The sequence below is a fragment of the Alosa alosa genome, chromosome 9 (genome assembly GCF_017589495.1).
Source record: "Alosa alosa isolate M-15738 ecotype Scorff River chromosome 9, AALO_Geno_1.1, whole genome shotgun sequence".
NCBI classification, from domain to species: Eukaryota; Metazoa; Chordata; class Actinopteri; order Clupeiformes; family Clupeidae; genus Alosa; species Alosa alosa.
The window spans coordinates 27,292,341-27,320,260 of NC_063197.1; the positions used below are offsets into that span (position 1 = coordinate 27,292,341).

The window sequence follows — 27,920 nt, forward strand, 5'->3', positions numbered from 1 at the left end:
TGGATGCAATTCATAACGTTTTCTACATAGTTAAAAAAGGTTCGTACTTCTCCTTGGGACAAGCACTTTTGAATTTTGGAAAACACTTTTTTTTTTTTTCAAACATTCAGTGTCAGAGTCAATAAAATGAGCCCTTCAACGAAATTGACAAGCAGCTGTAAGTAGGCTAAGCATGCTAAATTCGACATCCAAACAGTATTCTAACGTTAGCTTTGAGATACTGCTTGATTTCATAACTTAACTTAGTTTAGTCTCTTCAATGTAGCCTACTATGTTGTGATAAGACCTTAGAGTTCACTTCAATGCAGCAGTTTTGAACAAATTTGCGCAGCATGGTCACGATAGCCAGACGTCTTCTATGCAATGCTTCTATGTGGCAACAACAATCCTTCAACAATCGTGAATATTTTGTTAAATGCACATGCAGAGGAGTGGCAGCGGGCTACGAGAGAGAGCGGGGCGGGGCAAGGAAAGGCTGCGTGCGTAAAAAGCGCAAATTAAACTTAAATTAAATTAAACATAGAATATTCATCTGTGGCGGCCGATTTTTATTTCGTAGGGCCCCGCCACAGATTAGTCAATGTATGGGAAACACTGCCATCTCACTGGGCAATAGAAAAATCTGCAAACATTTTGAAAGACCCCTCACCCCCCGGTCATCATATGTTTGCACTGCTGCCCTCCGGCAAACGTTTCATGTCCATCAAAACACACACAAACAGATTCAAAAGCTTTTACCCCACCGCAATACGGACACTGAACACTTCCAGTCACCCTCACACACGGTCACTTAGAGACTGAGCCCCTCTGTGTGTCGGACTGTATGCACTTTTTGGACTTTTTTCACTTTCTACCTCGCTGTCACTTTAAAACAGGCACTGGAGAATGTATGTGAATATATGTGGGGATAATGGGAGGGTAGAGAGGGGGGCTGTCTGTGAACAGCTGGACATATATGTTTTGTATTGTCTTATATTATATTAGAACTCTATTTTTTTAATCTATAAGCAACAAGGTCTGCTATCCAATGTTGTTGTATTCTGTGCAATGACATTAAAGAATTCTATTCTATTCTATTCTATGCTATGAGCAAGTGCATCTTAACCAAATTGTGCACACGCTACATTATTGCCAAGCATGCGTCCTTAAAATAGCATCTGAAAAACGTGCCACTGACTTTAGACTAGGTTTTTCCTGGTCTGTGGCGGAATTGTTTTCTGAAACTGCAAAATCGATGATGCGTCCATAATGCGCTCTGGCTGCGTTTTGACGGGTGCAATGTGAGGCTAGTGCAAGACGGTGGAGCTTGCATTGGAAACAATTTCATCATAGATTGCTTTCAGGAGCTGACGCTCACGCTTGGCCTTCTGGTGGGGGCCAACTCAAGCTCCCCAAACTCTGTGTAGGCCTAGTTCCGTTCAATAAGCAAGGAAATCTCCACCATAGACAAACAAACAAACATGAAGGGGCCCAAAAACAAAGTAAATCCGCAAGGAGGAAGGTCACAATTCCAGTAAGGCTCCAGACTTAGCTAAACGCTGAACAACCGACAGATTGATGAGTGGTGGGTCTACAGCATCCAGCGTTTCCCGTGTCAATTGTCTTTCTCTGCATTTATAGCAAAGATTATACATGGCGGAGAAAGACATTTCATCAGGAGACACATGAAGTCTATGGCCATAGCTCAGAATTTCACCACATATGGTATAAGATCTTGGTTCTATAGAGTTAGTAATGTGAATTTTGGGCACGTTTTCATGATCCTCAAACCCTTTCTGACAATTTCAGGTACATTTTTAGCATTTTTGAGCATTCCAGTCTGGAGAAAATCGACCTTATATCAGGTGTGCACTTGTTATTTATTCTGCTGCTTTTGGTTGGTTGCTACGTATGCACATCAATACGTCAACGACATGCCTCTTTATGCAGACAGGACTCGTTCCCCTTTCGCACCCATAGCCATGAACTACAACAACTATCTTGCTCTGCCATGTATACTGTAATCTTTGTTATAGCTAGCCAACAAGTCGAAGCAAGCATCAGCTCCCGATCAGCTGATGCCCCCTTGTGAGTTTGTGAAAGTGTGCTGTCTAACTGAGTTCAGATCAGGTCAGGTCAGATCAGCATGTAGGTGTCTATCTGAAAATGTGATACTTACTAGTCCTCTTTGCTAAACTCTGGATCAGGATGGTGGATCTCAGCATGGTGGATAGCCATCGCTGCATTTTCATCCTCCACTCTCTCCTTCACCTCACCCAGAGACATAACCAGTCTCCACACTCTGCATCTTGGAGATGTCCATCTCAAAGTGCTCCTTTTTCCTTCTGTCTGCCATCTCCTTCTTGAGGCACTTAGCCTCCTTTTCTTTGCTCTTCTCTTTGCTATTCTTGCTGGTGTCAACCCTCTCATTCCTGTGCTTCTTCTTTCCGACTGGTATGCAGCTGAGACGTTTGCTAAGCTTCCTTTTTTGTCACCTGTAAAGTATTTTATAATATGTGTTGCATCTTGTAAAGATATATCAAGTAATATATAAATCAAGTTTCAGTGTCCATTTCTGGTGATGTCTGGTGGGTGCCATCTAAAGGTAGACCATCACTGTCCTGTTCATTGAGGCCTGTCAACCTGTGAAAATAAAACCAACAAACAATCAGTGTTTTAAACCTGCAACAGAAATGAGGAAAATCCAGGTTTTAAATTAAATGTTAGGGTTCCTGCTCCACTTGCTACAAAAACTTTAAATTTTCTTGTAGCCTACCCCACCATCAATATTAGGTTACTCTGGCATGGTTTATCATGCAAAAATATGAAGGGAAAAAATTATGAGATTTCTTGATATAAAATCTGACATAAGACAGGTGCAAATATTATTACATCATAATTTCCCAGATAACGGTCCTAAAAAAGTAAGATAGGCTATCACATGTAGATGGCATACAATGACCAAGAGAACTAGCCACTTTCTGTATAATTTCATGGAGTGCTGCCTACATTATTTTTGAGCATTTCTGAACTGTGAAACTCACAAATATATTTTGTGGTTGTGAACTTATTGCAATATCATTAATAATTTCACCTGTAGGCCTACATGATTCAAATTCTGAAGTGAAAAAAAAGTTCAGGCTACACATATCCATCCATTGATAAGCAATATCCTCTGAATTTCTTTTGCAAAGTGCACCAGATTGATACATTTAAACGTTAAAATATCTATATAGTTTTTAATTATCTCAAAATTCTGACTTATTATCTCGAAATTCTGATAACATAGCTTACATTTTAGATTTTTGTGACCGATTTTTTCCCCACGTGGCGGAAACGGGCTTCCTTAGGGTTTTGGGCCAGGAGGACACCATCAACGAATGGCGAACAGGAACTGGCAATGTGTCCCTTATTTTCTCCTCCGCTATTCATGCAACGGTATCAATTTGTGGTTGATTTCGTGCAAAAGTACGAACCAAAAAAGGTAAAATAAGAGCTTTGCTGTTTTGCATTTATTAACTAAGAACTTCGCTATTGCTAACCATACTAGCCACGAGGTAAGTTTTCTATGAGGTAATGCATGTTTTTGACTTGTTAGGTTTAGTGTACGTTTTTCTGCACACAATTTATAGGCCTACAATGAGAAAATCTCACGGCACCACCATGAAATGTTTGTTGCTGTTCATTGACCCCCGCGTTTCGACTATAGACGTGTGCTAGTGTCAGAAAGCTAGGGATGATTAGGGGCTGATTAGCCTAACGATACCGTCTAAATAGATTACTACTACTAGACTATTTAAAATACAGACAGTAGCCTACACAGGATTTTTGTACACAACTCTAGAAGTCATCAGTTGAAAAGCAGCCTAGCAGTATTTTTCTTTTCTTCTTTTTCCCTGTTCAGCACGAAAACAGGGACTTGGTCAAGTTCATGGTCAGGCATCCTTTTAGGATGCTCAGAGCCCCTTATTAGACATTCTCTGGTAGGCTATTCGTAACGTTAGCGTTTTTAATTTTCAAGTACAGCATGTAGTAGACAACTTTTTGTCACTTCTGAATGCAGATGTTGTACTGTGTTTGAGACGATGGCTGTTACAGTTGCACGGGAGTATGATTCCTTGACCAATATTAGGGATGCAAACGCCATTTTAACAGAGCCCGTCTACGGAGAGCCTTGGCACTTCCTAATAAGCCTCATTGTATCGACATTGGTTGCAGTTCCATTTGAATTCCACTAGGGGTGATCGCGGGCGAGTGCAGGTTGAATGGGGGTCTATGGAGCTAGATGGCTAAATGTATCTCTCACCTGCTTGTCGTGGAAGAATCGTAGATTTTATTGTAGTTTATGCAAGTTCAATATAGATTTTAGATCTAAAGTTGAATGAACGAGTACTTATGTCCTTTTCATTTCTTACAGGTTGGGTCGTTGTTGCCCATATCACGCTAACATTGTGCTAATGAATGACGTCATTGACATATTTGAAAGGCTTTTTAGAAGACTTACGTGACTTCAAAAAATATAACAATCAACAGTGTGTATTTTCTTTGCCTCCTAGCGAATGCAACATTCAAATTACTACTCAAAAAATTATATCCAGAGAAAAGTGGATATTGAGGGGTAAAGCTCCATAGACCTCAATGCATTCTGCACTCGCCTGCGAGCGCCCTCAAGTGCAATACTTACAACCGGACCCGCGTCACACAGAGCAGGTTGTTTGCGCCATGCCCCTTTTGAGGGGAAAACATTCCCTCAGAACAAGCCAGAGTGAACCGGTAGACATGTACCAACCACACAGCTAAGAACCCTCCCTGAGTTTCTTTTTGCCTACCATGTCCTCAAAAACAATCCTGACAGAAGAAAAATTATGGCTACAAGCCATAAGAAGAGAAGACCGTATGACACTTCTGGTCACTGAGTGGGGTTGTTGCACCACTTTGTACTTTCGGGGAGACTGAAGGGACATGTTTTTATATTAATTGAATTAAGCTTTTGTAGGTATCTTTCACGGTCAACGACCGCAAAGTGGTTATGTATTGAGTGGTCATATTGATTTGTGGTATTTTTTGTTATTATTTACTCCTGCGATTTCTGTACGAATTACGTTTATTGACCCTAATTTGCGTTGGAGTTAAGGAGAGGGGTTGTTTGTTTTCCCCCCGAAAGGGGCGGGAACGTTTGTCACGAGTCAAGTTCCCGGATGTGCCGGTCTAACGTATCTGAGGAGGAACTGCAACCAGTCCAGAAACCGGAAGTAACCAGACAGTGCCAATTCTCTTCTATTAGACATTCTCTGACTTTAGGAAACCCTTTGATAGTTCACCTAAGATCCGTACGGACGCCCCGAAGGGCCATATTGGATAGTGCAGCAGTTACTCAACTGCTTTTTCTCCTATCTAGAAGCTACTGTATTGCCATTCCTTTCTTTGAAGTTGGGGTAAATCGAGCCCGAGTCGGAGTTCCCACTCTACAAGAATCACCTCACCTCACCTTCTTACATAGTCACAGAATAAGAATATGTCAATTACTCACTTTTGACATGTCAGATAGAACCTTATAATTATAAGGGGACTAGTGGCGTACTTCTTCACAGTAGCCTAAAATTCGTCTCAAATTGTGAGAATCCAACAAGGACATCTGATTGGCTGCTGCCACATTAGCTACAAGTGCAAGTGTCAAAACAGTAGGTCTACTAGCGAAATAACAAGCAAGGCCGGTAAACAAACACTCTAACAAGGCATTTACCGAATTAAATACCACTGGCAATGTCAGCACAAATATGTAACAATCACAATGTACAATACTTACAGGTATCTGACCGCACACAGAAGGAACGTTTAGAACTTTGATAAAGTCAGAAAATGCTTTTATTAACAACTCATGTAAACACCATATTCACAATATTGTGTTATACTGAATATGGTCAATACTCTGAATATGAATGCCTGTGTAAACGTTTTGTGATGGATGAGGCAGTGAAGTCCCCTCTACTACCTGCACAACACACTCAAGCATGGAAACCCTTGCTTTTCTTGTTAGGAATATGGTGGACGTGATATCCTGACAGGCTTGAATTAGTGCAACCAGCACAAACACAATGATTAACCATTATGACTTTCCAAAAAATCTCTATCCACTCTCTTTCTAACCACTGCTCAGACTAGTAACTACACACTACACGGAATGACAGCAGAGCTCAAGTGCTTTACCTTCTCCTACGTAATATGACACGCTTGTGGGTGGGAGAGGCATAATTAGGAGCCTGCTTAATATGGGTACACTTTATTTTGAAGAACTGTCCGTAGGATTTGTAAAACATATTCATTTGTACATATACATTTTTTAAAAGACATTTTTAGACAAGACTATGTATAACTAAATAAAAACTACTTAATTGTAGGGTTTTAAGGTCAAAAGTAAGGCATTTATAAGGGGTGAAATTAAGGGGTTTTGTTTCGTAGTGAATGTCCTCCCCTTTTTTGCATCCCTGTTATGGCATCAGCACCATACGGCTTAGAAGCAATTTCATAAAATCTGATTTCTTTAGCCCAATTTTTAGATGCACTGGAGCTCCTCAGATGGCAGCACCACCTTCCCAAGATCCTTTTCAGAGGTGTCAACGACGCTTGACTAAATCCATAGAGAATGAATAAGATCTATGCGACGTGGCGGTAGCTGCTCAGTGATGGCTATTTATTTTGTAATTTAAATATTATTTGGCTATTTTGTATTTATAGTGGATGGAATCCACTATCTTGAAATCTCCTGGCTTCTTATTACAGTGCATGAAAATGCACTGTACTGTTCTTCCTAGTCATCTTCTTATTATTATATTCTAACGCAGTTAATGCAGCTTCAACCGTTTAACGTAGAAACTTCATTCAAACTATGTTACGTAGGTCTTACTTAGGACATGGGTGCTTTGTAACTTTTATACTTTTTAAACTATTAATTAAAAACTATTGACAATTTCCCCATAAACTTAACATTGGCCTTTATGACATCATAGCAATTAGAATCGTATGCCAGGTGGCCAGGCCACCTGGATCAACTGTCAGTTTCTCAGGCTTTAAGCATACAGTCTCATTCTCTTCAGACTATTCACCTATTTAACTGTTCAGTCATTCCAACTATATTAAACCTCATCTATCTAGCAAATAGTTTAACCTTTTAAGCTCTTCACCTATTTAACTGTTCAGTCATTCCAATTATATTAAACCTCATCTACCTAGTGCAGTCATTCCAACAAAATTAAACATCATCTACCTAGTTCAGTCATTCCAACTACATTAAACCTTATCTACCTAGTAAATAATTTAACCATTTAAACTATCCACCTATTTAACTGTCCAGTCATTCCAACTTTATTAAATCTCATCTACCTCACAAATAATTTAACCATTTAAACTATCCACCTATTTAACTGTTCAATCATTCCAATTATATTAAACCTCATCCACCTAGCAAATAATTTAACCATTTAAGCCATCCACCTATTTAACTGTTCAATCATTCCAACTATATTAAACCTCATCATGTTGGTTGCCAATTAGCACATCATCTGTTTTAACAATATATTTCACACCATATGTTTTGCATTTTCATGCACTGGTAATTCCCTAGAATTGCGTTTTCTAGTTAAGTGTGCTTGCAAAGCAGCACACTTATTGTTCTTCTTAAGTTTTATTATTATTCCCGTCTCCCTAATCGCGAAGATGACGTCAGGTGGGCATGTCGTTCGTCCGCCATATTGGATTGAACAGAAAGCAAAACAAAATTTTCACAGGTCACAAATTTGGTCCGAACGCCACGAAACTTGACGTACATTATCCTTGGACCAAGCCTCACAAAAGTTACCGGAAGGATTTTTGATTTTCGAAAGCGTTTGCCCGTCACAGCCAAAACGAAATCGGGCGGCGAAGTCTCGAAACAGGAAGTCGATCCATATCTCAGGAACACTGTCACATATCGATACCAAATTTTGTGTTTGAACTCGGGACTCCAATGTGAGGGTGCATAAGCTAAAAAAAAAAAAAGAAAACATTCCAAAAGTTTCCAGCATTTAGTAAACCACCCACCCGTATTTGGTAACTATCACCTTCCACATTTGCAGTTGTTCTGGTACATCTATCACAATGCCTTTCAAGTATGCACAATGTCCACAATGTCTCCGGGCAACCTTGCCCAATCATGAAATCCTTGCTCTGCCATGGGATAGTATGGACTTCCGAACTGAAATAGCAAGGAGAACAGTAGCTATATATAGCTTACATAATAGAGTTGTTTTCACATTGACGGTATTCAAAGAAAAATTTTCATTATTGTTAAATATCATGATGGGAGAATATTATTAAAAATGTTACAGGTATGCAAATGCATATGTTTACGGGCATTTAGGTTTTACTGTGTTGTTTTGTTATAAAGACATGCAAGGCATTCTGGGCCGTAATGAACAGTGGTCGGCAGCACTCCATAGGCTACGTATTAATATGAATAGGTGTTTCTGTAAACCTAGGGACAGTAAACAGCTATCTCTGTTACAAAAACGAGCTGGTAATCGCTCATTGAAGAGGGAACTATGATAAAAAGATTGTTTTCCTAAAAGCATGGAGTTGACGAAAGAATAAGCAAGCAATGTCACGTTAATGTTAAATAGCCTACATCTGAACGCTAGGTGGCAACGTTGTATTACATTTCACTAGTGTAGCCTACTTGAAATACGGTGTGAGCTTCACAAGTAAGGAAGGTGCAAATATTATGTAATTTATCATGGGAAATTATTGGAAATGTTATTTCTTGTTTATTCTAATTGCAAACCACACACATCCATTCGTAATCACACGTACACTTTTAATACCTTGAAAAGACTCTCATTTTGTTTATTTGATGTTGCCTAGCAACTGGAACAGACTTCAGGGCAAAGATTCTAGAACAGAGCTTCAGAGAGACACGTTTTGAGTTCGTGGCCAAGTACCTAAAATATCGGTTTCCATGTGTATGTGCTGGATGGTGTGCTTCCTTTATGAAAGTAAGTGTTTTCTAGAGTTACAGACATAATGAGTCATGTTGTAGTGGGCCACATAAATGTGCCCCTTCTGTTATTAGAATGCTAAGCGGATATTTAACATCATTCATTTCTTGTGTGGCTAGAAGCTAGCTAGCTAGGTCATAGGGAGGAGATGTTGCTGTAACGTTATGGGATTTATGTTGCTTAGCATAATGCCATGGTCATTTGATATGAGATGCTTGTACTCGTAACTTCGTCACTCGTAACTTTAGGACTCCTATTTTTTTTTTTACTAAGAGTAATTCAGGAAGCATTTTAGCCCTAAAAGTAGCGCCTGAGTCTGTGACAGCTTAAGCAAGGACTCCTAATAAGACCGATTCACAAACAATGTTTTGTGGTGGCATTTTCGTCGCAATGTTTTGAAATGCGTCTAACAATCACGAGGGAACAATTTTGCATTGTAGGCATAACTAAGGGATGCAGTAACACCACCAACAACAACCAAAACTAGCCTACTCATTGTTTACATGTACATTAAATGTAACGTTTCATTGTGAATCAAAAAAGATACAACTAGATGTACCGCATAGCGGTACAAAATATGACCGCCGCTCAGTCCTGTACATCCGTTCCGCGAAAATAAAGCACACTTCAATTTGTCTCCATATTTTAATCCATCCCCCACTCTTGGAACTTTTGTGTATGCTTGTTTGGCATGCCTGAGTGTGAGTGTGCGGCTGCACAGAAAGTAGCCTACTGGTGCTGAAAAGGTGAATAGATATGTATGTGAATGGATAAGTGTATTTTTAAACAAAAACATCTCTGTCAGTTCCATGCCGTTTTCAACAGCTATCAAAAACAAAGGTCATTTTGGATGGATGGATTTTTTTGTGAATGTTTCTTCTTCTACATAAGATTTTAGTCATCTTTAGTTCATGTAATACTTTATTGTCAATGCACAAATTAAGTAACAGTAGTCTGAAACGTTATTGTTAATGCACAAATTAAGTAACAGTAGCCTAGTCTGAAACGAAATGCTGTTTTACATCTAACCAGTGGTGAAAATAACTGACATGTCCAAATGGGCCTTGATGAAATGCGTCGCTAGACTGTTCATACACATTTTAACGGGCCAAAGTTGAAGAGCTTTTGTCCGTTATTGTTAGTGCAAATATAGGCTGATTCATGTTCCCTTGCATTGTTTAACTGAGGTCCATGGCTAGTCTGGCTTTCATCAGACCAAGCTCAATCTTTTAAGAAATCAAAAATAAATAGCGGGCAGATCAGGCTGGGGTTCACCCAGCCTAGTCCATAGGCACCCGATATTGTTTAATTTTCTCGATTGAGATATACACGCTCTGGCTATTCTAAATGCAAAAATGCATCAGGGAGTTATGACAAAACGGTAACTAACAAACTAGATCCTAATAGAAAACTTAGCTTCCCTAAGCTACAGGTAGGATTATAAGGTAGGCCTATTTACAACATAAATTGTCAATAGGCTATGCTGGCGACACAAATAAAATCTCCTTTGAAACCAATGGCTTATGCCTTACAGGATCAAGCGGACTTAAACTGTCATATCGTATTGAAAAGTTGTAATAACATTCACGCAGCTCCATGAGTCAAGGAAAGCGAATGAAGTAGCCACTTTAAATGGGACCCACTACACAGTAGCTTAAGGTGTTTTGCTAAAGCAGCCATAATGAAATGAAGGTGTCATTGTTTGGATACTTCACACACACGTGCTTTTTAATTTCACAGACTACAACTACCAAGCTGTAATCAAAGCACATCGATTCCCCTCTCACACCCTGCACGCACTTTAAAAACAAAATAAACAGGCGTCTCAGTCTCACGCATGTATAGGCAAAACTGTATCAGACCGTGTATGCGTTGGTAAATCTTCCATTGCACAGAATGATTTTGTAGCACGTGCAATAAATGACAGTCGAAAGATACAAACAGTGCTGCTATACATTTGCTTGGTATAACCGCATTTATAGTTTTCTACAAATGCAATAAATCAAATGCCTCCATCACTCAACCAACGCTAACGGTAACATTACCTACAGTGGGCAGTGCTTCGATTTGGCCAGCTTCACTCGCGGTCCGCGCGTGGGATCACGCGGTATCACGCGACTTTAATTTGTATTTTTCCAGTGAGACGCTGCAACAACCCAAACAACCGGTAGATGGCTCAAGTGAGCAGGGTGTCTCGTAAAAAGAAATGGAGCCTGGAAAACCCTACACAGACTTCACTACAGACTTTAGCAGACTGGTTTAGAAATAATGTAATAGCCAGAAATATGCCTGCCCTGCCCTAATAAAGAAATATTTGGTTAACTGCGAAAGTGAATCCCGTTTGCAGCCGTACAGACGCAGGACAAATGAAACATTCTGGTTTTCTCCGAGTGCAACGATGATAGACAGACATCATTTGGACAAAATATAGAGTATTAACCTCCGTTGCTCAGCCAAATGACTTCTTGTTACGTCCTGTTATCACGGAGTTACAGGCGATAAACGATTTTTGATGGTCACAAGTTTACTTCATTAGGGACTGTCCGGGGCTACCGGAGGAGTTTTGGGAGCATTTGTCCAAAAAGACGTGACCCTCCCTCGCCAGCAATACTACATTTTTCTATGACCCTCCAAAGCGATTATGAAAAAATCACTGTCAACTTTTTCCGGGTTTATCGCCTACTGTATTTTAACGTTGTCACATATTTGGCCATAAGCCGTTTGATTGGGCATGAATCATGCTGAACGCTATTTCGCTACCTTAGAATAATAAGGTTCTATCTGCGTTTTGAGTAGGTACAACCGGACGATTGAAACGGGGCTAATGAAACATTCCGATTTTCTCCGAAAGTGCAACGATGATAGACAGTCATCATTTGGACAAAACATGGAGCATATTAACCTCCGTTGCTCAGCCAAATGCCTTCCTGTTACGCCCTGGCATCACGGAGTTACAAGCGATAAACGATTTTGATGGTCACAAGTTTACTTCATTAGCGGTTTATTTTTTTGGATTATTAAAGAGTGTTTTTCATTTAAAGGTTTGACTTCGTGCTTATTCAGTAGAGCATTTAGTGCTCTCCCCAATCCCAGACGTTCACATTGCATGTTTGTTTGTAATGGATGCAACCCATGAGATAGGCTATGCGTTTGACAATGAGTTGTTAACAGAACCAAGACATATAGCCCAGCAGCAATCTAGGGACTGATCGTTATTTATTGAAAGGGCCACGGGAGGAATTTTGAGTGCTTCAGTTGGAAGTTGCATGACCCTCTCTTGCCTGCTAGAAATTGTTCAATGACCCTCCGACAGAATTGTTAAAAAAGACATGACCCTCCCCTGCCAATTGTCTTCCGCCCGCGCCACAGCCACACACTTTGTGATAACGTTCTTAAATCAATCTTTCCCCGTGAGCTTGCATGCTACCAGTCCTTCCTTTTCAAATGTGTTGCCCTGTTTGCACAATTTCACAAATAATCATATGTGATTAATAGTATGACAAATAATCCCTGTGCACGGGACCTAAAACAATGCATGCCAACTTTTTCCGTGTTTATCACATATTTTAACTTTCCCCGCTGTCTTGCCGTTTTAATGTTTTCCCCAGAATATCCCATATTTTAATACTCTCATAACAGCCCTGCCATCGGGCCTGTCTCTGTGTTGCCCTGTTGCTACCCCCTTGCCCTTCCAACGAAACAGATGTCTTCAAATCATCGTTTTTTCCTTGCTTGAAGGCAAACTTAGAGTGATGTTAACCTATTTAAGTTTAACGGGCGGGGATTGTCGTGAGAGCACGATTCATTGGCGCTTGCATATTCGGCCTTATGTCACGCGTGCACACCTGAGGCTACTCGGCTGCAAGAGAAATAATTTCCCCTGTTTGTATGTTCACTGCAAGTTGGCCTACCATAACTTACCAACTCTGCATTGTAGACTGGCTATTTATATTTTTCTGTGAAATAAGCAAATGTATTTGTTCAACTTTATGAAGCAGAATTACGATAGGGTACTTGGAACATAATACATTTGACAAAGGACAGATGTATGTTGCTAGTGACAAAATATTAACTTTCAGTGTTTTACGATGTCTTTGTCATGGGGAAGTGTTTTTTCCCCATGCATTTATTCTAGGTTACTGTCAGTGACTGCCCGGAGAGAAGGGTTCTGTGTTTCGTTGATGTCAGTGACTGGCCGAGAGAAGCAGGGTCTGTGTTGTGTTGCATTCGCGTTAATTTATTTTTCATTGGGCATACCGTGCCGTGTCCGTCCACAGCTCTTCAGTTCTGACAAAGCCAAAATTACTCCTTTTGAAACAATGAGCGCAGGAAGCGCGTTTGTATGGTTATATTGCTTGACAGGGGGGGGGGGGGTCCCAAGCAGCTTTCAGCCATAAGGCTACTTTGAGAACATTTCAATTCACCCGACACTAATATTCAAAATGTTGAAAACTATTTCGGCATAGCCTATAAAGCAGTTTAATTAAATGGAATGTTAGTTGTAAACAAACGAGCTACTTGGTGAGGCTTGGCCTCACAGATGCGCTTCGTGCCTTTAGATGGCAGGAAAAATCTTCACGATAGGCCTATTAACTAACCACCCGGTTCACGTTGGCTGGGGGGAAGGGGGGCCATCAGACAATTGTGCCCAGTTAATCCGGCCCTTCCCCCAAAAAATCACTCCTTCCCACCTCAGCTTAAAAGAAGTCAAGAGGACTCCTTACTCACAGACCTATTCACAAACCTGCTGTTTTGAAATCCTATGCAGCTACAGGAGCTTCCAATCGCGAGGAAGCAATTTTGCATTGTAGGCATAACTAACATGCAATAACGCCGCCAACAACAACCAAAAGTAGGCTAATCATTGTCAACATGTAAATTAAATGTAACATTATTGTGAATCAAATTAAAATGTTCTCTTTTGCAAACGTAGGCATAGTAACATAATAATTTAATAATGTTACAAAGATACTACATCAATCCGTATGTTTCATTGGGCTACTAGGCTATTTGTTTTGCCTTGATTCATTTAGGCTAGGCCTTTTTATTCAGGGGCCATATTCACAAAGAATTGTAAGGCTAAAAGTAGCTCTTAACTGGCGAATTTAGGAGCAACAAAAATGGGCGTGTCACTCCTAACTTTAGGACTCCTAATTTTTTCACAAAAAGTAATTCACGAAGCATTTTAGACCTAAAAGTAGCACCTAAGTCTGGGACAGCTTAAGTCGAGAGGACTCCTAACTCACTAAGACCTATTCATAAACAGTTTTTTTTGTGGCATTTTACGTTTGCGATGTTTTGAAATAGCCTATGCGCAACAACAGGAGCTTCAATTGCGAGGGAACAGCCACCAACAACAACCAAAACTACTCATTGTTAACATGTAAATGAAATGTAACGTTTCATTGTGAATCAAATTAAAATGTTCTCCTCTTTGCAAACGTAGCCTAGGGATATGGTGACAGATTAATTTAATAATGTTGCAAAGGTAGGCTACTGCATCAATCAGGCCTATGTTTCATTAGGCTACTAAGCTATTTGTTTTGCCTTACTCTTTATTCATTTAGGCTAGGCCTTTTATTCAGTTATTAATCATCTTCCGTCCTTCGCGACTACTTGTGTAGCGCGACGCATTCTCCGACCTGTCACCTGTCAGTCATCATCGGAAGAGAGGTGTTTGGAATTCCCGCGTTACAATCGTCAGCCAATCAAGGTGGTCACTTCAGTCAAGCTCGTGCATGAGTAATGACGTCATCCATAGCCACGAAGACTCACTCCTAGTTTAGGAGTTGTCTGAAAGGCTTTGTGAATAACTTTTAAGAGAAAACTCCAATCTAAAATCTTTAAGTGCGATTTAGGAGTAGCCTACTCCTAGTAGTAAGATAAAAGCCTTTGTGAATAGCCTACGGCTCCAGTTATTCATCATCTTCCGTCCTTGTGTAGCGCACACATTCTGAGACCTGTCACTTATCATCGTAAGGGAGGTGTTTGGAATCATGCCCGCGTTACAATCATCAGCCAATCAAGGTGGTCACGCTTGCCCATTTACCCAAATTAATGGTCGAATATTACTGATGATCATTGTTATTTAAGAACATGCAGTGTCGCGAGGGTACCAAAACATCTTGCTCGTAAAAGCATCATAACGCATTACATTTCTGGCGGGTCTGTTATTTACTGTAGGCTGTGCAAACCACATGCCTTTATTTTGGGCAAGCCTGCATTCATTCATTCATTCATTCAACCTTTATTTATTCTCGGAGGGTCATTGAGGGAAGCCCTCATTTTCAATGAAGCCGAAATTACAGAAGCGAAGCAAAGCGCTCCACAAACAAGACATCATTCGAGGCCTTCTGTTGAAGAATTTTATATAAAGCCTGCGCTGACAGTAATCCTCCTGCCCCTGATAGGCCTACCACAGCTGTGGATAGTGTGGAATGTTCAAGTAATAACACAATCCAATGTGTGTCTCAATTGTCTCCCGCTGACCACCTCACACATTTCTCTAGATTTTGCAACGAACTTACATGACACAATGCCATAAAATATGCCAGTTTTAGGACACAGTTTGTAATAATGTTTGTAATGATACCAGGTAGGCCAGGTATTGTCGAAGGTGCATGGTGAAGTGAAATTCTTACTTTGGAAAACAAACATTTGCCGATATCATCGCCGATCATCAGAATATTGCAACAGATTCTGTGTTCTGGACTGTAGGTAACTTGTTAAGCCAGTGGTTCTCAAACTTTTATTTCATTCCCCACTTTGATCAAGGGGCATGACTGATGATAGTGGAGATAACGTGTTATCCCGAGGCTTTTGCAAGTCAGCATCTTCGGCGGTAGTCTATTAAAATATAAGTTTTCGATGTCCCAAACGGAGAGCCATACTTTATTGTTTTTAACGATCTCTATGCTACTCACAAAAATGTAGGCATGGGGACATGATGAAGTAGGTTATCCAACTGTCGTGTGTTAAATTATTGTGATTACGAGCCAGTGGTTTTCAAACATTATGCATTGACTTCGGACATCTAACTAAATGCAACAGGCTCATATCGTCCCTCGCATTAGCAAAAAAAAGAGGACCAGTGTTTTGTCAAATTGCAAATAGCTATTCGTTTTAACTATTTTTTTATGATAGTAGCCTATACAAAAAGCACTTCATACTATCTTAATCTTGGAATATGGGGAGGGAAGTGGCGCGTGCACTCAGCCAAATATGAATGTAATTCTGCGGCATAAAGCAGATGTAATTGTTTATTGTACAGAAAAATAAAAATGACATGTCAAGCAGTCAATTGACTACATTGCAGTCAAGAAGTAGGGCAAATTAATTTTGAGAAACCAAAGCGTGGGTCATAGTTGTCTAAGCCTCTATTGCGTAGCCTGTTAAAAACGTCGCCAGATAGTATTAAATCGACAACAACATTGTTTTCTGCAGAAGCCTACCCAAGGCTACAGATTAATTCTGAACAGTTATTTCTCTACTGGCTCAATTATCACACCACTGTTTTGATTTGCGTAGTTGCGTTAACCCCAACACTGACAATAATGTAGACAGCAAATTTCGATTTCTATTTTCGTGTAGTCAAGCCTTAAGCCATACCCAAGTAGCCTAAATCGAGGTAATGTTTAATTATGCATGATTTATTTTGTTATTGAATTCGTAGGCTGGGATTACTCTCGGCAACAATTATGTAAGGGACGGCAGGCAGAGCGATGGTACAGTGGCTGAAAGTGGTACTAAAGCTTCACGCAGCTTCACGCCGCCTAATGCGCGAATGAAGTGGTCATTTGAAAGCGATGCCCACTGTAGGTCCTTATTGATATTACAAGATTATCTGGTGGTGGTCCCCGGGGACAAAATGAAATTTTTCCGTAAAAGTCTAGTGGGGCCAAATTTCATGTACCCCGGTGGTTCGGTGTCCCGGGTATCAATGACCAAAAATTCAGGGAGTAGATGACGGGAAAAATTCTTGAATTGTGTGCATGTGTGCGTGTACAAATTTATGTTTATGTGTGTGGGTGTGTGTGTGTGTGTGTGTGTATGTGCGTGCTTGTGTGTTTGCCTGCGTATGTGTGTTTGTGCATGTGCATGCATGCGTACATATGTCTACTGTGTGAGTATGTGTCATACGTATGATTACTGTAAATGTATGTGTGTGCGTGTGTATCTGTTTATGCACATGTGTGCACATGGAATGGGTTAACATGACCCCTGGAGACAATCATACGGGAAAAAATTGGTCATCCTAGGCCCTACAGTTCTCAAGATATTCACAGAGAACTGTGTCTGCCCTACCCTCTTTTAGGGGGTCCAGTCCAGCGGGGGGGGGGGCTACAGATCAAAACGAAGAATGACGGTTCCATGCTATCCATGTGGGGTACATGCCCACCAAGTTTTGTGTACCCGGTCTTTCAGTGTCGGAATCCTTGTTGGTAATGCGTCACTAAATGTACACATAAATTATTTTATTGTAAGGCCCCCATGAACGAAAGTACACAAAACTTGGCATGCATTCGGAGGGTGTCATAATGATCCTACACTTTTAATTTCGTGCAGTTTTGACCTTGTCAGCCAGAGATATTGTGATGAAAACACCTAATTTTTTTGCTTTTAATTTTTTAACTAGGTGGCGCTATATATGAAATAAGTGGTAATGGGATGGGTTGACATGCCCCTTAAGACCAACATACATAAAAAAAGGTGGACCTCCTAGGCCCTACGGTTCTCGAGATATTCACAGAAAACTGTCTCCGGCCACCTACAGGCCAGTTGGTGTATAGTAACATAAATTAATTTATTGTGTGCCCCCCCCATGAACGGAATTCCACAAAACTTGGCGTGCATACAGAGGGTGTCATAATGATCCTACACTTCCAATTTCGTGCAGTTTTGACTATGTTAGGTCACAGATACCTTCAATTACAACACCTCATTTTTACTTTTATGTGTTTAACTAGGTGGCGCTATACATGAAATAAGTGGTAATGGGATGGGTTGACATGCCCCCTTAAGACCAACATACATAAAAAAGGTGGACCTCCTAGGCCCTACGGTTCTCGAGATATTCACAGAAAACTGTCTCCGGCCACCTACAGGCCAGTTGGTGTATAGTAACATAAATTAATTTATTGTGTGCCCCCATGAACGGAATTCCACAAAACTTGGCGTGCATACAGAGGGTGTCATAATGATCCTACACTTCCAATTTCGTGCAGTTTGACTATGTTAGGTCACAGATACCTTCAATTACAACACCTCATTTTACTTTTATGTGTTTAACTAGGTGGTATACATGAAATAAGTGGTAATGGGATGGGTTGACATGCCCCTTAAGACCAACATACATAAAAGGTGGACCTCCTAGGCCCTACGGTTCTCGAGATATTCACAGAAAACTGTCTCCGGCCACCTACAGGCCAGTTGGTGTATAGTAACATAAATTAATTTATTGTGTGCCCCCCATGAGCGGAATTCCACAAAACTTGGCGTGCATACAGAGGGTGTCATAATGATCCTACACTTCCAATTTCGTGCAGTTTTGACTATGTTAGGTCACAGATACCTTCAATTACAACACCTCATTTTTACTTTTATGTGTTTAACTAGGTGGCGCTATACATGAAATGAGTGGTTATGGAATGGGTTGACATGGCCCCTTGAGATCAACATACAAAAAAAAATGGTCCTCCTAAACCCTACGGTTTTGAGATATTCACAGAAAACTGTGTCTGCCCTACCCTCCTTTCGGGGGTCCAGTCCAGGGGGGGCTACAGATCAAAACGAAAAACGATGGTTCCATGCTATCCATGTGGGGTTACATGCCCACCAAGTTTAGTGTACCCGGTCTTTCAGTGTCCGGGAATCATTGGCCGGAAATTTGGGTATCTTGAAAAGAAGAAAAAAAAAAAATCTGACTAAACCTATATGACCGCCGCTTCGCTGCGCGGCGGTCATAATAAGTAGAATAATGTATGTAGATGTAGCAGTAACATTATAATAGTAGAAATAATAATATAGATATATGCAGTGTATTAACAGAATATAATAAAACAGAATAAATATGGATATTCAATATGACAAATATATAACAGATATGTACATAACATACAGCTATGTGCAGTGTGGAAACAGCAGACGTCTGAAGAAGGGTGATTACCCGAAACGTCACGGAAAAATAAAAACAAGTGAGAGCAGAAAAACCTGGTTGAAGCAGACTTTTTCTCTTTTTTGTCCAGTGTGGAAACAGTGTCATTGTAGTGCAGAAACAACATTATAAGAGTAGTAAGAAGTCTATGTGCAGGATGAATAGTATAAAGATCAGTAGAATAACTATGTATACATGTAATTACAGTAGGCCTACTGTGTATGTACATTTGTAAATAAATAGAAAACTATGGGTGAGAGGGATAAATTAATTTTATTTAATCGTAAAAGTAAATTGCATTCAATTAAATTGCAATTAAAAATCTTTCCATTAGGCTTTAATGTCACGCAAAAAGTACAACCAAAGCTGAGCTTGATAAACTAGAACGTCTAAAGAACCAGAACTTGAGTGTAGTTTTTTGCTGGGTCCCAGGCCATGTTGGTCTGAGGGGAAATGAGAAAGCGGACAGTGCTGCTAAGCAAGCCCTCAATGAAGAAGTCACAGAATGTCAAATCCCTGCCCCAGACCTTAAACCTATACTGAACATTACATCTTACATCTCAGATAAGCGGCAATCTGAATGGGATTAATGTACCAACAACAAGCAAGGAATGTGAATTTTGGCACATTTTCATGATCCACTGGGTCGTTATGGGCCACACAAAATACGGTGTTGCTAAAATTACTCCTATTGTGGCTATTAGAGACATGCGTTCATGAGTATCCACATTCAATGAGTTAAGTAAAATACATTCACACACACAAAAAAAACATCACTAATGTTGTGGACATTCCTTTATTCTGAGATACATCAATAGGCTCTCAAAACAATCCCAAACAGACATTATAAGGTCTTTATAGAGCAAATCCATACAAATAAACCAGTAAAACAGAATTAGGGGATGGAATATATAACATTCACACTCATAGCTCATATGAAAAAGTATCCTGACAAACAAGCAGCATTTTAATGCCTTTAATGCTCATATTTCATAATTTCACATTTTTCTCTAGGTTACCTGATAGCCCACTTTGAGAGGTGCAAGACGCGTGACATTATTTATTTTTGCAGCCAATCACTGCTGTTGTTTTATTTTATTGATTTGATTTTAGTCATAGAAGCTAAATTCGAAGGCAGGTCACAGGTAAAATCCAACGAACCGCATTCACCCATAAGGCAATAGTTGAATAGAGCTTTTGAGGTATTGCCACTGCTCCAACACTGAAAGGCACTGTTAAGCCAGGTTCAGCATGGATGTCACTGTCTGCTCACGTTGGTGACCGGACCAGGGCAAAGCACACTTTTTCGCAGTTCCCGCCGGAAATGCAGTCTAGTTATTATTATAACCTTTTTTTCTTTTTACCTTTTCAAGAATTAATGCGACTCTAACCGCTTAACGTACAGAAATGTTGAAATAACCGTTCTGAAGGTCTGGAGTGGGGCACGAGAGTTATTATTTCAGATTTTTTGAAAAAGTTTATACTTTTTGAGAAATAGGGGATTAAAAATGTTAAAAAGCAATTTTTTCCCCCTTAGGTATGAGCTACACCAGGTGCGTAACTGAAGGCGTTCGTTCGCGGCGCTGCGTAAAATCCATTTTAGATGAATGGTCTATTTTTCGAACGCGTCGCCCCACTGTCACGTCTGGTGTAGCTACTTCCATTGATTATAATGGAAGCTAATTGTTGCAGCAGACGCAACGTGAACGGAACGCTTCAGTTATGCGCCTGGTGTAGCTCAGCCCTTAGGTATGAGCTACACCAGGCGCGTAACTGAAGCGTTCCATCCATTCGCTGACGTAAAATCCATTTTAGATGAATGGTCTATTTTTTTTTCGAGCGTAAGCCCCACTGTCACGTCTGGTGTAGCCACTTCCATTGATTATAATGAAAGCTAATTGTTGCAGCAGACGCAACGTGAATGGAACGCTTCAGTTACGCGCCTGGTGTAGCTCAGCCCTTAGACTTCAAAGGCTGTGATGTCATAATGGCCTAAAGGCAGCTGCGCTTGTTAAGCTCCCAGAGTAGTTCCCGGGCTAATTAGAACACTGACACAGGTGTCACCTGTGAAATCAACTGTCTCAGCTTCTAATGCATACAATCTGGTGCTCCCTACAACTACACATCCTGTTTAAGTGTTTCCCGTGTGTCAAAATAAAAGTCACAGCCATATCTCATGCTTTGCGCATTATATCTCCAGAACGGTCGCATGTGCTTCAAATTTGGTACAAGTGTTTGTATGGACTCAAAGATGAAGTGAGTTGATGTTGGAGGTCAAAGGTCAAGTCAATGAACACTCTGAGTGCGATATCTCAAGAATGCCTTGACATACATGCCTTAAATTTGGTATGAGTATTTGTATCAAGGTCAAAGTCAAAGTCAGCTTTATTGTCAATTTCTTCACATGTTCCAGACATACAAAGAGATCGAAATTACGTTTCTCACTATCCCACGGTGAAGACAAGACATATTTTACCAATTTAAGTCCACAGACAAACATAACATTCAAGTAAACAAAAAAGTAAGTAAATAAGTAAATAAGAGGGCACATATAATAATGAAAAAAATAAGAGCAGCAAAATTTGGTTGAAATTGTGCATAGACAGTCAATAAAATACTATTATGGATGGATTCAAAGATGAAGTGAATTGATGTTGGAGGTCAAATGTCAAGGTGAAAAACACCTTGAGTGTTATATCTCAAGAACGCCTTGACACACAAGGTCTTTTGGTACGAGGGTTTGTATGAACTCAAAGATAAATGTTTTAATGAGATTTAATGTTTTTTTTTTTTTCAAGGAATTTCCCCACCAACATTAAGCCAGCAGATTTCCATCCACTATTGTAATTCCTCTGGCATTACATTCTAGTTTATTTTGCTATTTATTATTTTTATTTTATTTTTGCTAGCCTATGATCTGACGACTTCATAAAGGCCCTATAGCCTATTTCACTTTTAGTAGTCTAGAACTTTTCATTTTGATATGCTCACATTATGCTGAGCTATGCAGACTGAGCTGCATATCTTTTTTTTATTATTAATTATTATTATTACTTATTTGGTATGTGCTTTCTCCAATGTCGTATGTGCGCTCCTGTGTGTGTGTGTGTGTGTGTGCGTGCCTGTGTTTGTGTTTGTTGCTCTCCTTCTGCCTCTCCACCTATTCCTGCCTGCTATATACCACAACCTGCGATGATGCTCTGTGTGCATTTTTACTGCCAGATTATACGCATACTAGGGATGTAACGGTATGAAAATTTAACCTCACGGTTATAGTGACCAAAATTATCACGGTTTTCGGTATTATCACGGTATTTCTAAAAGTGTGTTCAATATGTTCAGAAAGCACTGATAGGCCTTCACAAGCTGAAATAGTTTCAAAAAGTGTCCTGTTCACCTTTTTCTTCATGTTTAATTGGCTATGTGTTTATAGCTTAACTTACTTTACCATAACTTGCAGTTTGCTATTTCTGTTATTTGGATCCAATGAGTGAGACCAAAGTAAGTGTTCGAAATAAAACTTTAGACTACTGTATTCTCTGACAACGTGAGTAGAATGGATTTAATGTGGACGCAAACATAAAAAGACGCAGAGTGGCTACATGATGCAGTGCACATTTTACGGTGAAAATGTTCCGCCTTTTAAAATCAGGTGTAGCCTAATCTGAATCGTAGTTAAAACCATTAATTAGACAACAGAATCAGTAGGGTACCAGTTTTATTTCATTGTACCAGGCCTACTGTATTTCAAAAACAGGCTTGGATGTAGCTGGGAAGGATTAAACACACGGTTTCCACACCGTGGTAATCAACCCTGATATTCATGATATTTGAAAAGAAAATGGTAATTGTTATTGTCAACATTTCTATCGCGGTTTACCATTATACTGGTAATCGTTACATCCCTAGCGCATACTTATTCAGTTTTTTTGGAATAATGAATTGTGCTAAAGGGCTACACGTTATTCATCTGAACACTAGGAGCTTGCCACCTCCTGCTTCTTGACTGCTTCTCACAAGAAGTCCAGAAAAGAATTATAACTCAATTAATATTCCCCACACTGGACTATGCTGATGTGATCTATGGTAACACCTTTGAAACAAATCTCTGTCTTCTTAATGTAGTATATAATAGTCTTTGTAGATTTGTGCTCAGATGTCCTTATAGAACCCATCACTATCTAATGTATGAGTCTTGAACTGGCTTGCCCCCAAGTCCAGAAGGCAACTCCATTGGTCAACACTTATTTTCAAATGCATTCATTTCAATTTCCCTTCATATTTGAAAGAACTTCTAATCCCTTTTAGTTCTCAATACAGCCTACGGCACATGGACCATTTGTTTCTAGTTACACCTAGAATCAGCAATGAAATTGGTCGTCGTGCATATAAATTTAAAGCTCCATCAGATTGGAACAACCTTCCTTCCTCACTTAGGTCAATAACTTCTTTTCATATCTTCAGATCATATTTAACTATGCATTTTCTAACATCCTGCTCCTGTTTCTGATCTGCCTTACCTTTTTCTCTCTAGGACTCATTTTACTCATGCTTTCCTTTTGTCTACTGTACTGTATATGTGTGTATCTGTGCACAAATTTCGTGTGTATATGTATATGCGCGTGTATTTGTGTACAAATATGTACTGTATACCTTACTTGTGCATGCAAGCAAATGTATTCATATGGGTTTATAGTACTGTATGCATATGTGTACAATTCCACCTCTATTTTTTGCAGAGGGATTCTTTGATCGTACCCTGTTTGTGTAATACTGGCTGGTAGGGGTGTGGATGGGGCGGTAGTTTTGGGGAGCATTGTTGGAGTGTGTGTGTGTGTGTGTGTGTCCTTGTGTTTATGTGTTTGGAATTATGTTTAGTATTTACTCATTATGTTTGTACTGTTTGTCATTATTGTAAAGACCCCCTCGAAAATGAGCTGGTACATCTCAAGGGGCTATCCTTGAAATAAAGAATAAAGAAAGAATATTACTGTAGGTTCTGGACCTTGGATGTGCAGAGTGCAGGCTTCTGGAGAAGTTGAAATACCATGGCAATGGAGTTGAGTTACTTGTCGGAGTGGACAAGGACAGCTCAGCCATGCGAACAAGAATGCAAGTTCTTTTCATTAATTGTTTTGTTAAGTTATGACATTTGAATCCATCAACTGTGTAGTTTGCAACCGCTGCAGTCTGGTTAATATCATATGCTATGCGATTAACAGGTACTCTTTTGCTCCTTTGTCGAGTGACTACCTGCAGCCCAGAACTGGACCTCTGGCAATCGAGCTTTACGAGGGCTCTGTGACCCAACCAGACCCCAGCACCTGTGGCTTCGATCTCGTCACCTGTATAGAACTGTGAGTGTTAACAGTGTGAAGTTAAGACTAAATCCTCATAAGGTAAGAAATGCATTGTCTGATTGTTATCAGTAAATGGATGTGGAAAACATGCCTTTATTGTCCACTGTTACAATATGTGAATCGAATGAATTGATTTCCAACGATTAAGAAAACAACATAATTGAGATATAATGATTATTTTGATAGTTTTTCAACAATCTTATACTTTTGCTGTACGCTGTAAACAAGTACATCCCATTGCTTTGCTGTGGTAACTTATGTATAATTTCTTTTGTTTTTACGTCTATTTTTAAATAGTTTTTCAGTTGAATCGGGATAAAAATTCTATTGAATCTATCATTATTTTTCCAAATTTAAAAATGCATTGTTTGTACAATTATTGAGTAATTGTGTTAAATCGTCTCAATATTTACCAAAAGAACCGTGATTATTATTTTTTCCCATAATCCAGCAGCACTTTCTCATCTTCATTTTAGCATCGAACACTTGCACCTAGAAGAAGTGGAGATGTTTTCAGAAGTGCTCTTTGGGTTCATGGCACCCAGTGCAGTGATAGTCAGCACTCCTAATGCTGACTACAACCCTCTGCTGCCTGGCCTGGTGGGCTTCAGACACCCTGACCACAAGTTTGAGTGGAGCAGAGAGCAGTTCCAGCTCTGGTATGCTTTTTTAACCCCTCTCCTCTGATTACATCCCCTTGCCTATGTATTGTGCATTCCACTGTATATTCGTTATCTGCTTTTAGATACACAGTATTGTACATTTTCTTCTCTCTACCTGTTCTCTGAATTTCTCTCTCCTCTCCCTGTCTCCCTCTACAGGGCATTGAGGCAGTGTGAGGTCTTCGGCTACACCGTGAACTTCACAGGTGTTGGAGCACTAGCTGAGCCTCACACAGATGTTGGATTCTGCTCCCAGATTGCTGTGTTCAATCAAGATCCCTCGCCTCAGGATTCGGCTGTGCAATATCGCTCAAGAGAGGAGCCCACTGTCTACAGGCTGGTATGGATTGACGTGGTGCTTGAATTAGCATGTGTGCCGATACCATGTGGAGGACACTACAAGCTTAATGACTGTTAAACTGATATGGCTTTGCCTGGCTTATCTAGTGTTGTGGTCAATATGGCTGAATTGTGACAACTGTTAACTTAAAAATTCTGTATGGTTATAATTACATATCATTTTTATAGGTCTTTGACTGTGTATTAAAGGTCCCATGCAATTTAAATCCCATTTCCCTGTTGGTTTTGAAATAACAGGTCAAAATGAGTTTGTGACCTGTGGTAAGTTTGAAATCTATGCAGTTTGTCTGCTGTATGCAATAACCAATGAAAAGAAAAGGCAGAAAAATTATACATGGTCCTGCCCACTTGGTTGGTTCATAACCACCCACAGAAATTCTGACAGAATCTAGATTGAGCTAGTGCTAATACACATAGTTGCTGCTTAATTACAGAATCTCCTGCCAAAGAAAGAGGAGTTGAGGAAGAAATGGTTACAATTTATTTTTGGAGAAAAATCGGAACACTATGATACCAAATTAAAGTGCTGTGTTCAGCTCATTTCAAAGACAATGACTTCAGGGAGTACAGCAGGGGGTTTGCATCAAAGTTGGTATTGAAACCTGGAGTTGTGCAATCACAGAGGTTGCCCACCTCTCCACCAGCCATAAGTACTTTTATCTACACAAGGAAATCCTATTTAAAAAAAGTAATATGTAACTACATGACCTATAGAGTGTGGTAGACACTACCGTAATTTTGTATGCGTTCGATTAGCATTTTTGCCTGTTCCGATTCGTAAAAAAAAATCCCTATGAGCGAATGAATGGGGTTTTGATCATCATAATTTTTTTTTTAAAATGGCCACCAATAGTTAAATAGCTAAATGTGTCTCCTAGCTAATGTGTCACAAGGCGAGCAGAAGCTATGATCACGCGGTTAAATAAAGTTGTCTGTTACAGAAGGGTTTGGCTGTCAAAATCAGTTGGATGGTACAAATCAGATGTTTTAGGTTCTATTGGCTGTAATGTAAGTTACATGAGAAGTCGGCTTTTCAGACAATGCTAGAATAGCTTGAAATAAGCCATCCAAGGCATTTCCAACCCAAATAATGCTACAAACTTGATCAAAGGACATCAAGGATTATAACAAAATGAATGAAACAGGTGTGGCATGGTGTGATTGGAACATTGTAACCAACTGGTATCAACTACACTTTTATTCCATGTCTTCTTTAATATTGTCATCATCCCCTCAGCCACTGATTGTAGGACAGATATTCTTCCACACTACATCACAATGAAAGTTGAGATATACTTTGCATACCCTCCTCTGTTGTCGAGCTGCAAAAAATCATTTTATTTAAATGTTTTGATACCCTATAAAGCCCAATGAAATATTTAATTCTCTTCTACTTTCTCCTGTTTACTCCCTGTGTCATCTCTCCCTTTTCCAATGTCTTTGATTCAGCTGTACTCTGTGGTTTACCCCAGCCTGAGCGATAACAACATCCTGCAGAAGACGCTGGTGAATGAAGTGCTGTGCAGGGCCGAGCTGGTCAAGCAATCGTGGCTGAGTGGGAAGTGGGTTGCCAAGACGGCACCGGAGCCGTACATGACTGGGAGTTCTGTGTGTGTGTCCCTACTGGATGTGTGGTCCTGTCCCAGAGTGAGGTCTCTGTGCGGCACTTTGCGGAGGTTCACGGAGGCCCTGGTGGGTGAATCGCGTGTGGTTCTGACCCCTGGCCGAGAGGCTGTCATCATACCAGTGGATGATGAGGAAGAAGAAGAGGAGGAGGAGGATGAAGACGGGCAAGGTACAGAGACAAGGTGGACAGCTTCCGTCACCACAGAAGACTGGGATGTGGAAATTCCACACAATTTAGACTCAAATTTGCATGGTGCAAAACATGGCTGAACGCACACATAAATTCACAAATACAAAGCTTAGTTGATGTTCATTCCAACCTGTTCTGGCTGTGATTTGAAATAGAATATACAGGACTTACAGGATCTCCACATTTTCTAATTTTACTTAACTGCTTAACGAGTCTGTAGCACTTTGAGGAGTCACACTTGTTCTTTACATTTGTTTACACATCATTTAGCTGTGAATATTGTGTTTTTTTTATTTTTTTTATTTACACCCAATTACACTTGAAGGAGTCTTCATTTGTTAATCATTTATGGTTTATTTTTATAGTGTGTATAGATATTTTCAGTTGCACAAATAAAACCCAAAAGCTTACAGTATAGAAGTGTATTTTATTTTTCTTCTCTAACTATATTCAGGAAAGCTACAGTGTCATATTATATAAATATTTCTATGCCACTGACATTCTATGGCACTGAATATAATCGAGATCTGGACGTCTGCTAGAGAAGGTCTGGGATGACCA

At 39.9% G+C, this 27,920-nt stretch overlaps 1 protein-coding gene across 2 annotated transcripts; it reads left to right on the forward strand.

The window, feature by feature from the left end:
• Positions 1-3,266: 3,266 nt before the first annotated feature.
• henmt1 (HEN methyltransferase 1) lies at positions 3,267-27,774 on the forward strand. Of its 2 annotated transcripts, none has more exons than XM_048253065.1 (6): positions 3,267-3,463; positions 24,158-24,273; positions 24,384-24,518; positions 24,998-25,180; positions 25,343-25,523; positions 26,993-27,774. In XM_048253065.1, exons 1-6 carry the CDS (start codon positions 3,380-3,382, stop codon positions 27,437-27,439), a joined length of 1,146 nt encoding a protein of 381 aa, XP_048109022.1. In that variant the 5' UTR covers positions 3,267-3,379; the 3' UTR covers positions 27,440-27,774. The 2 variants fall into 2 exon arrangements, with proteins under 2 accessions (XP_048109022.1, XP_048109023.1); XM_048253066.1 differs by having other exon boundaries at positions 3,418-3,536.
• The last annotated feature ends 146 nt before the right edge of the window (positions 27,775-27,920 follow it).

What these genes read in the sequence shown, in the direction of transcription:
- henmt1 (XM_048253065.1), top strand. Translation starts at nt 3,380, where the DNA reads ATGTGTCCCTTATTTTCTCCTCCGCTATTCATGCAACGGTATCAATTT. An exon ending in TCAGCCATGCGAACAAGAAT is followed by an intron (nt 24,274 to 24,383) that starts GCAAGTTCTTTT and finishes TGCGATTAACAG; the next exon opens with GTACTCTTTTGCTCCTTTGT. An exon ending in AGAGAGCAGTTCCAGCTCTG is followed by an intron (nt 25,181 to 25,342) that starts GTATGCTTTTTT and finishes CTCCCTCTACAG; the next exon opens with GGCATTGAGGCAGTGTGAGG.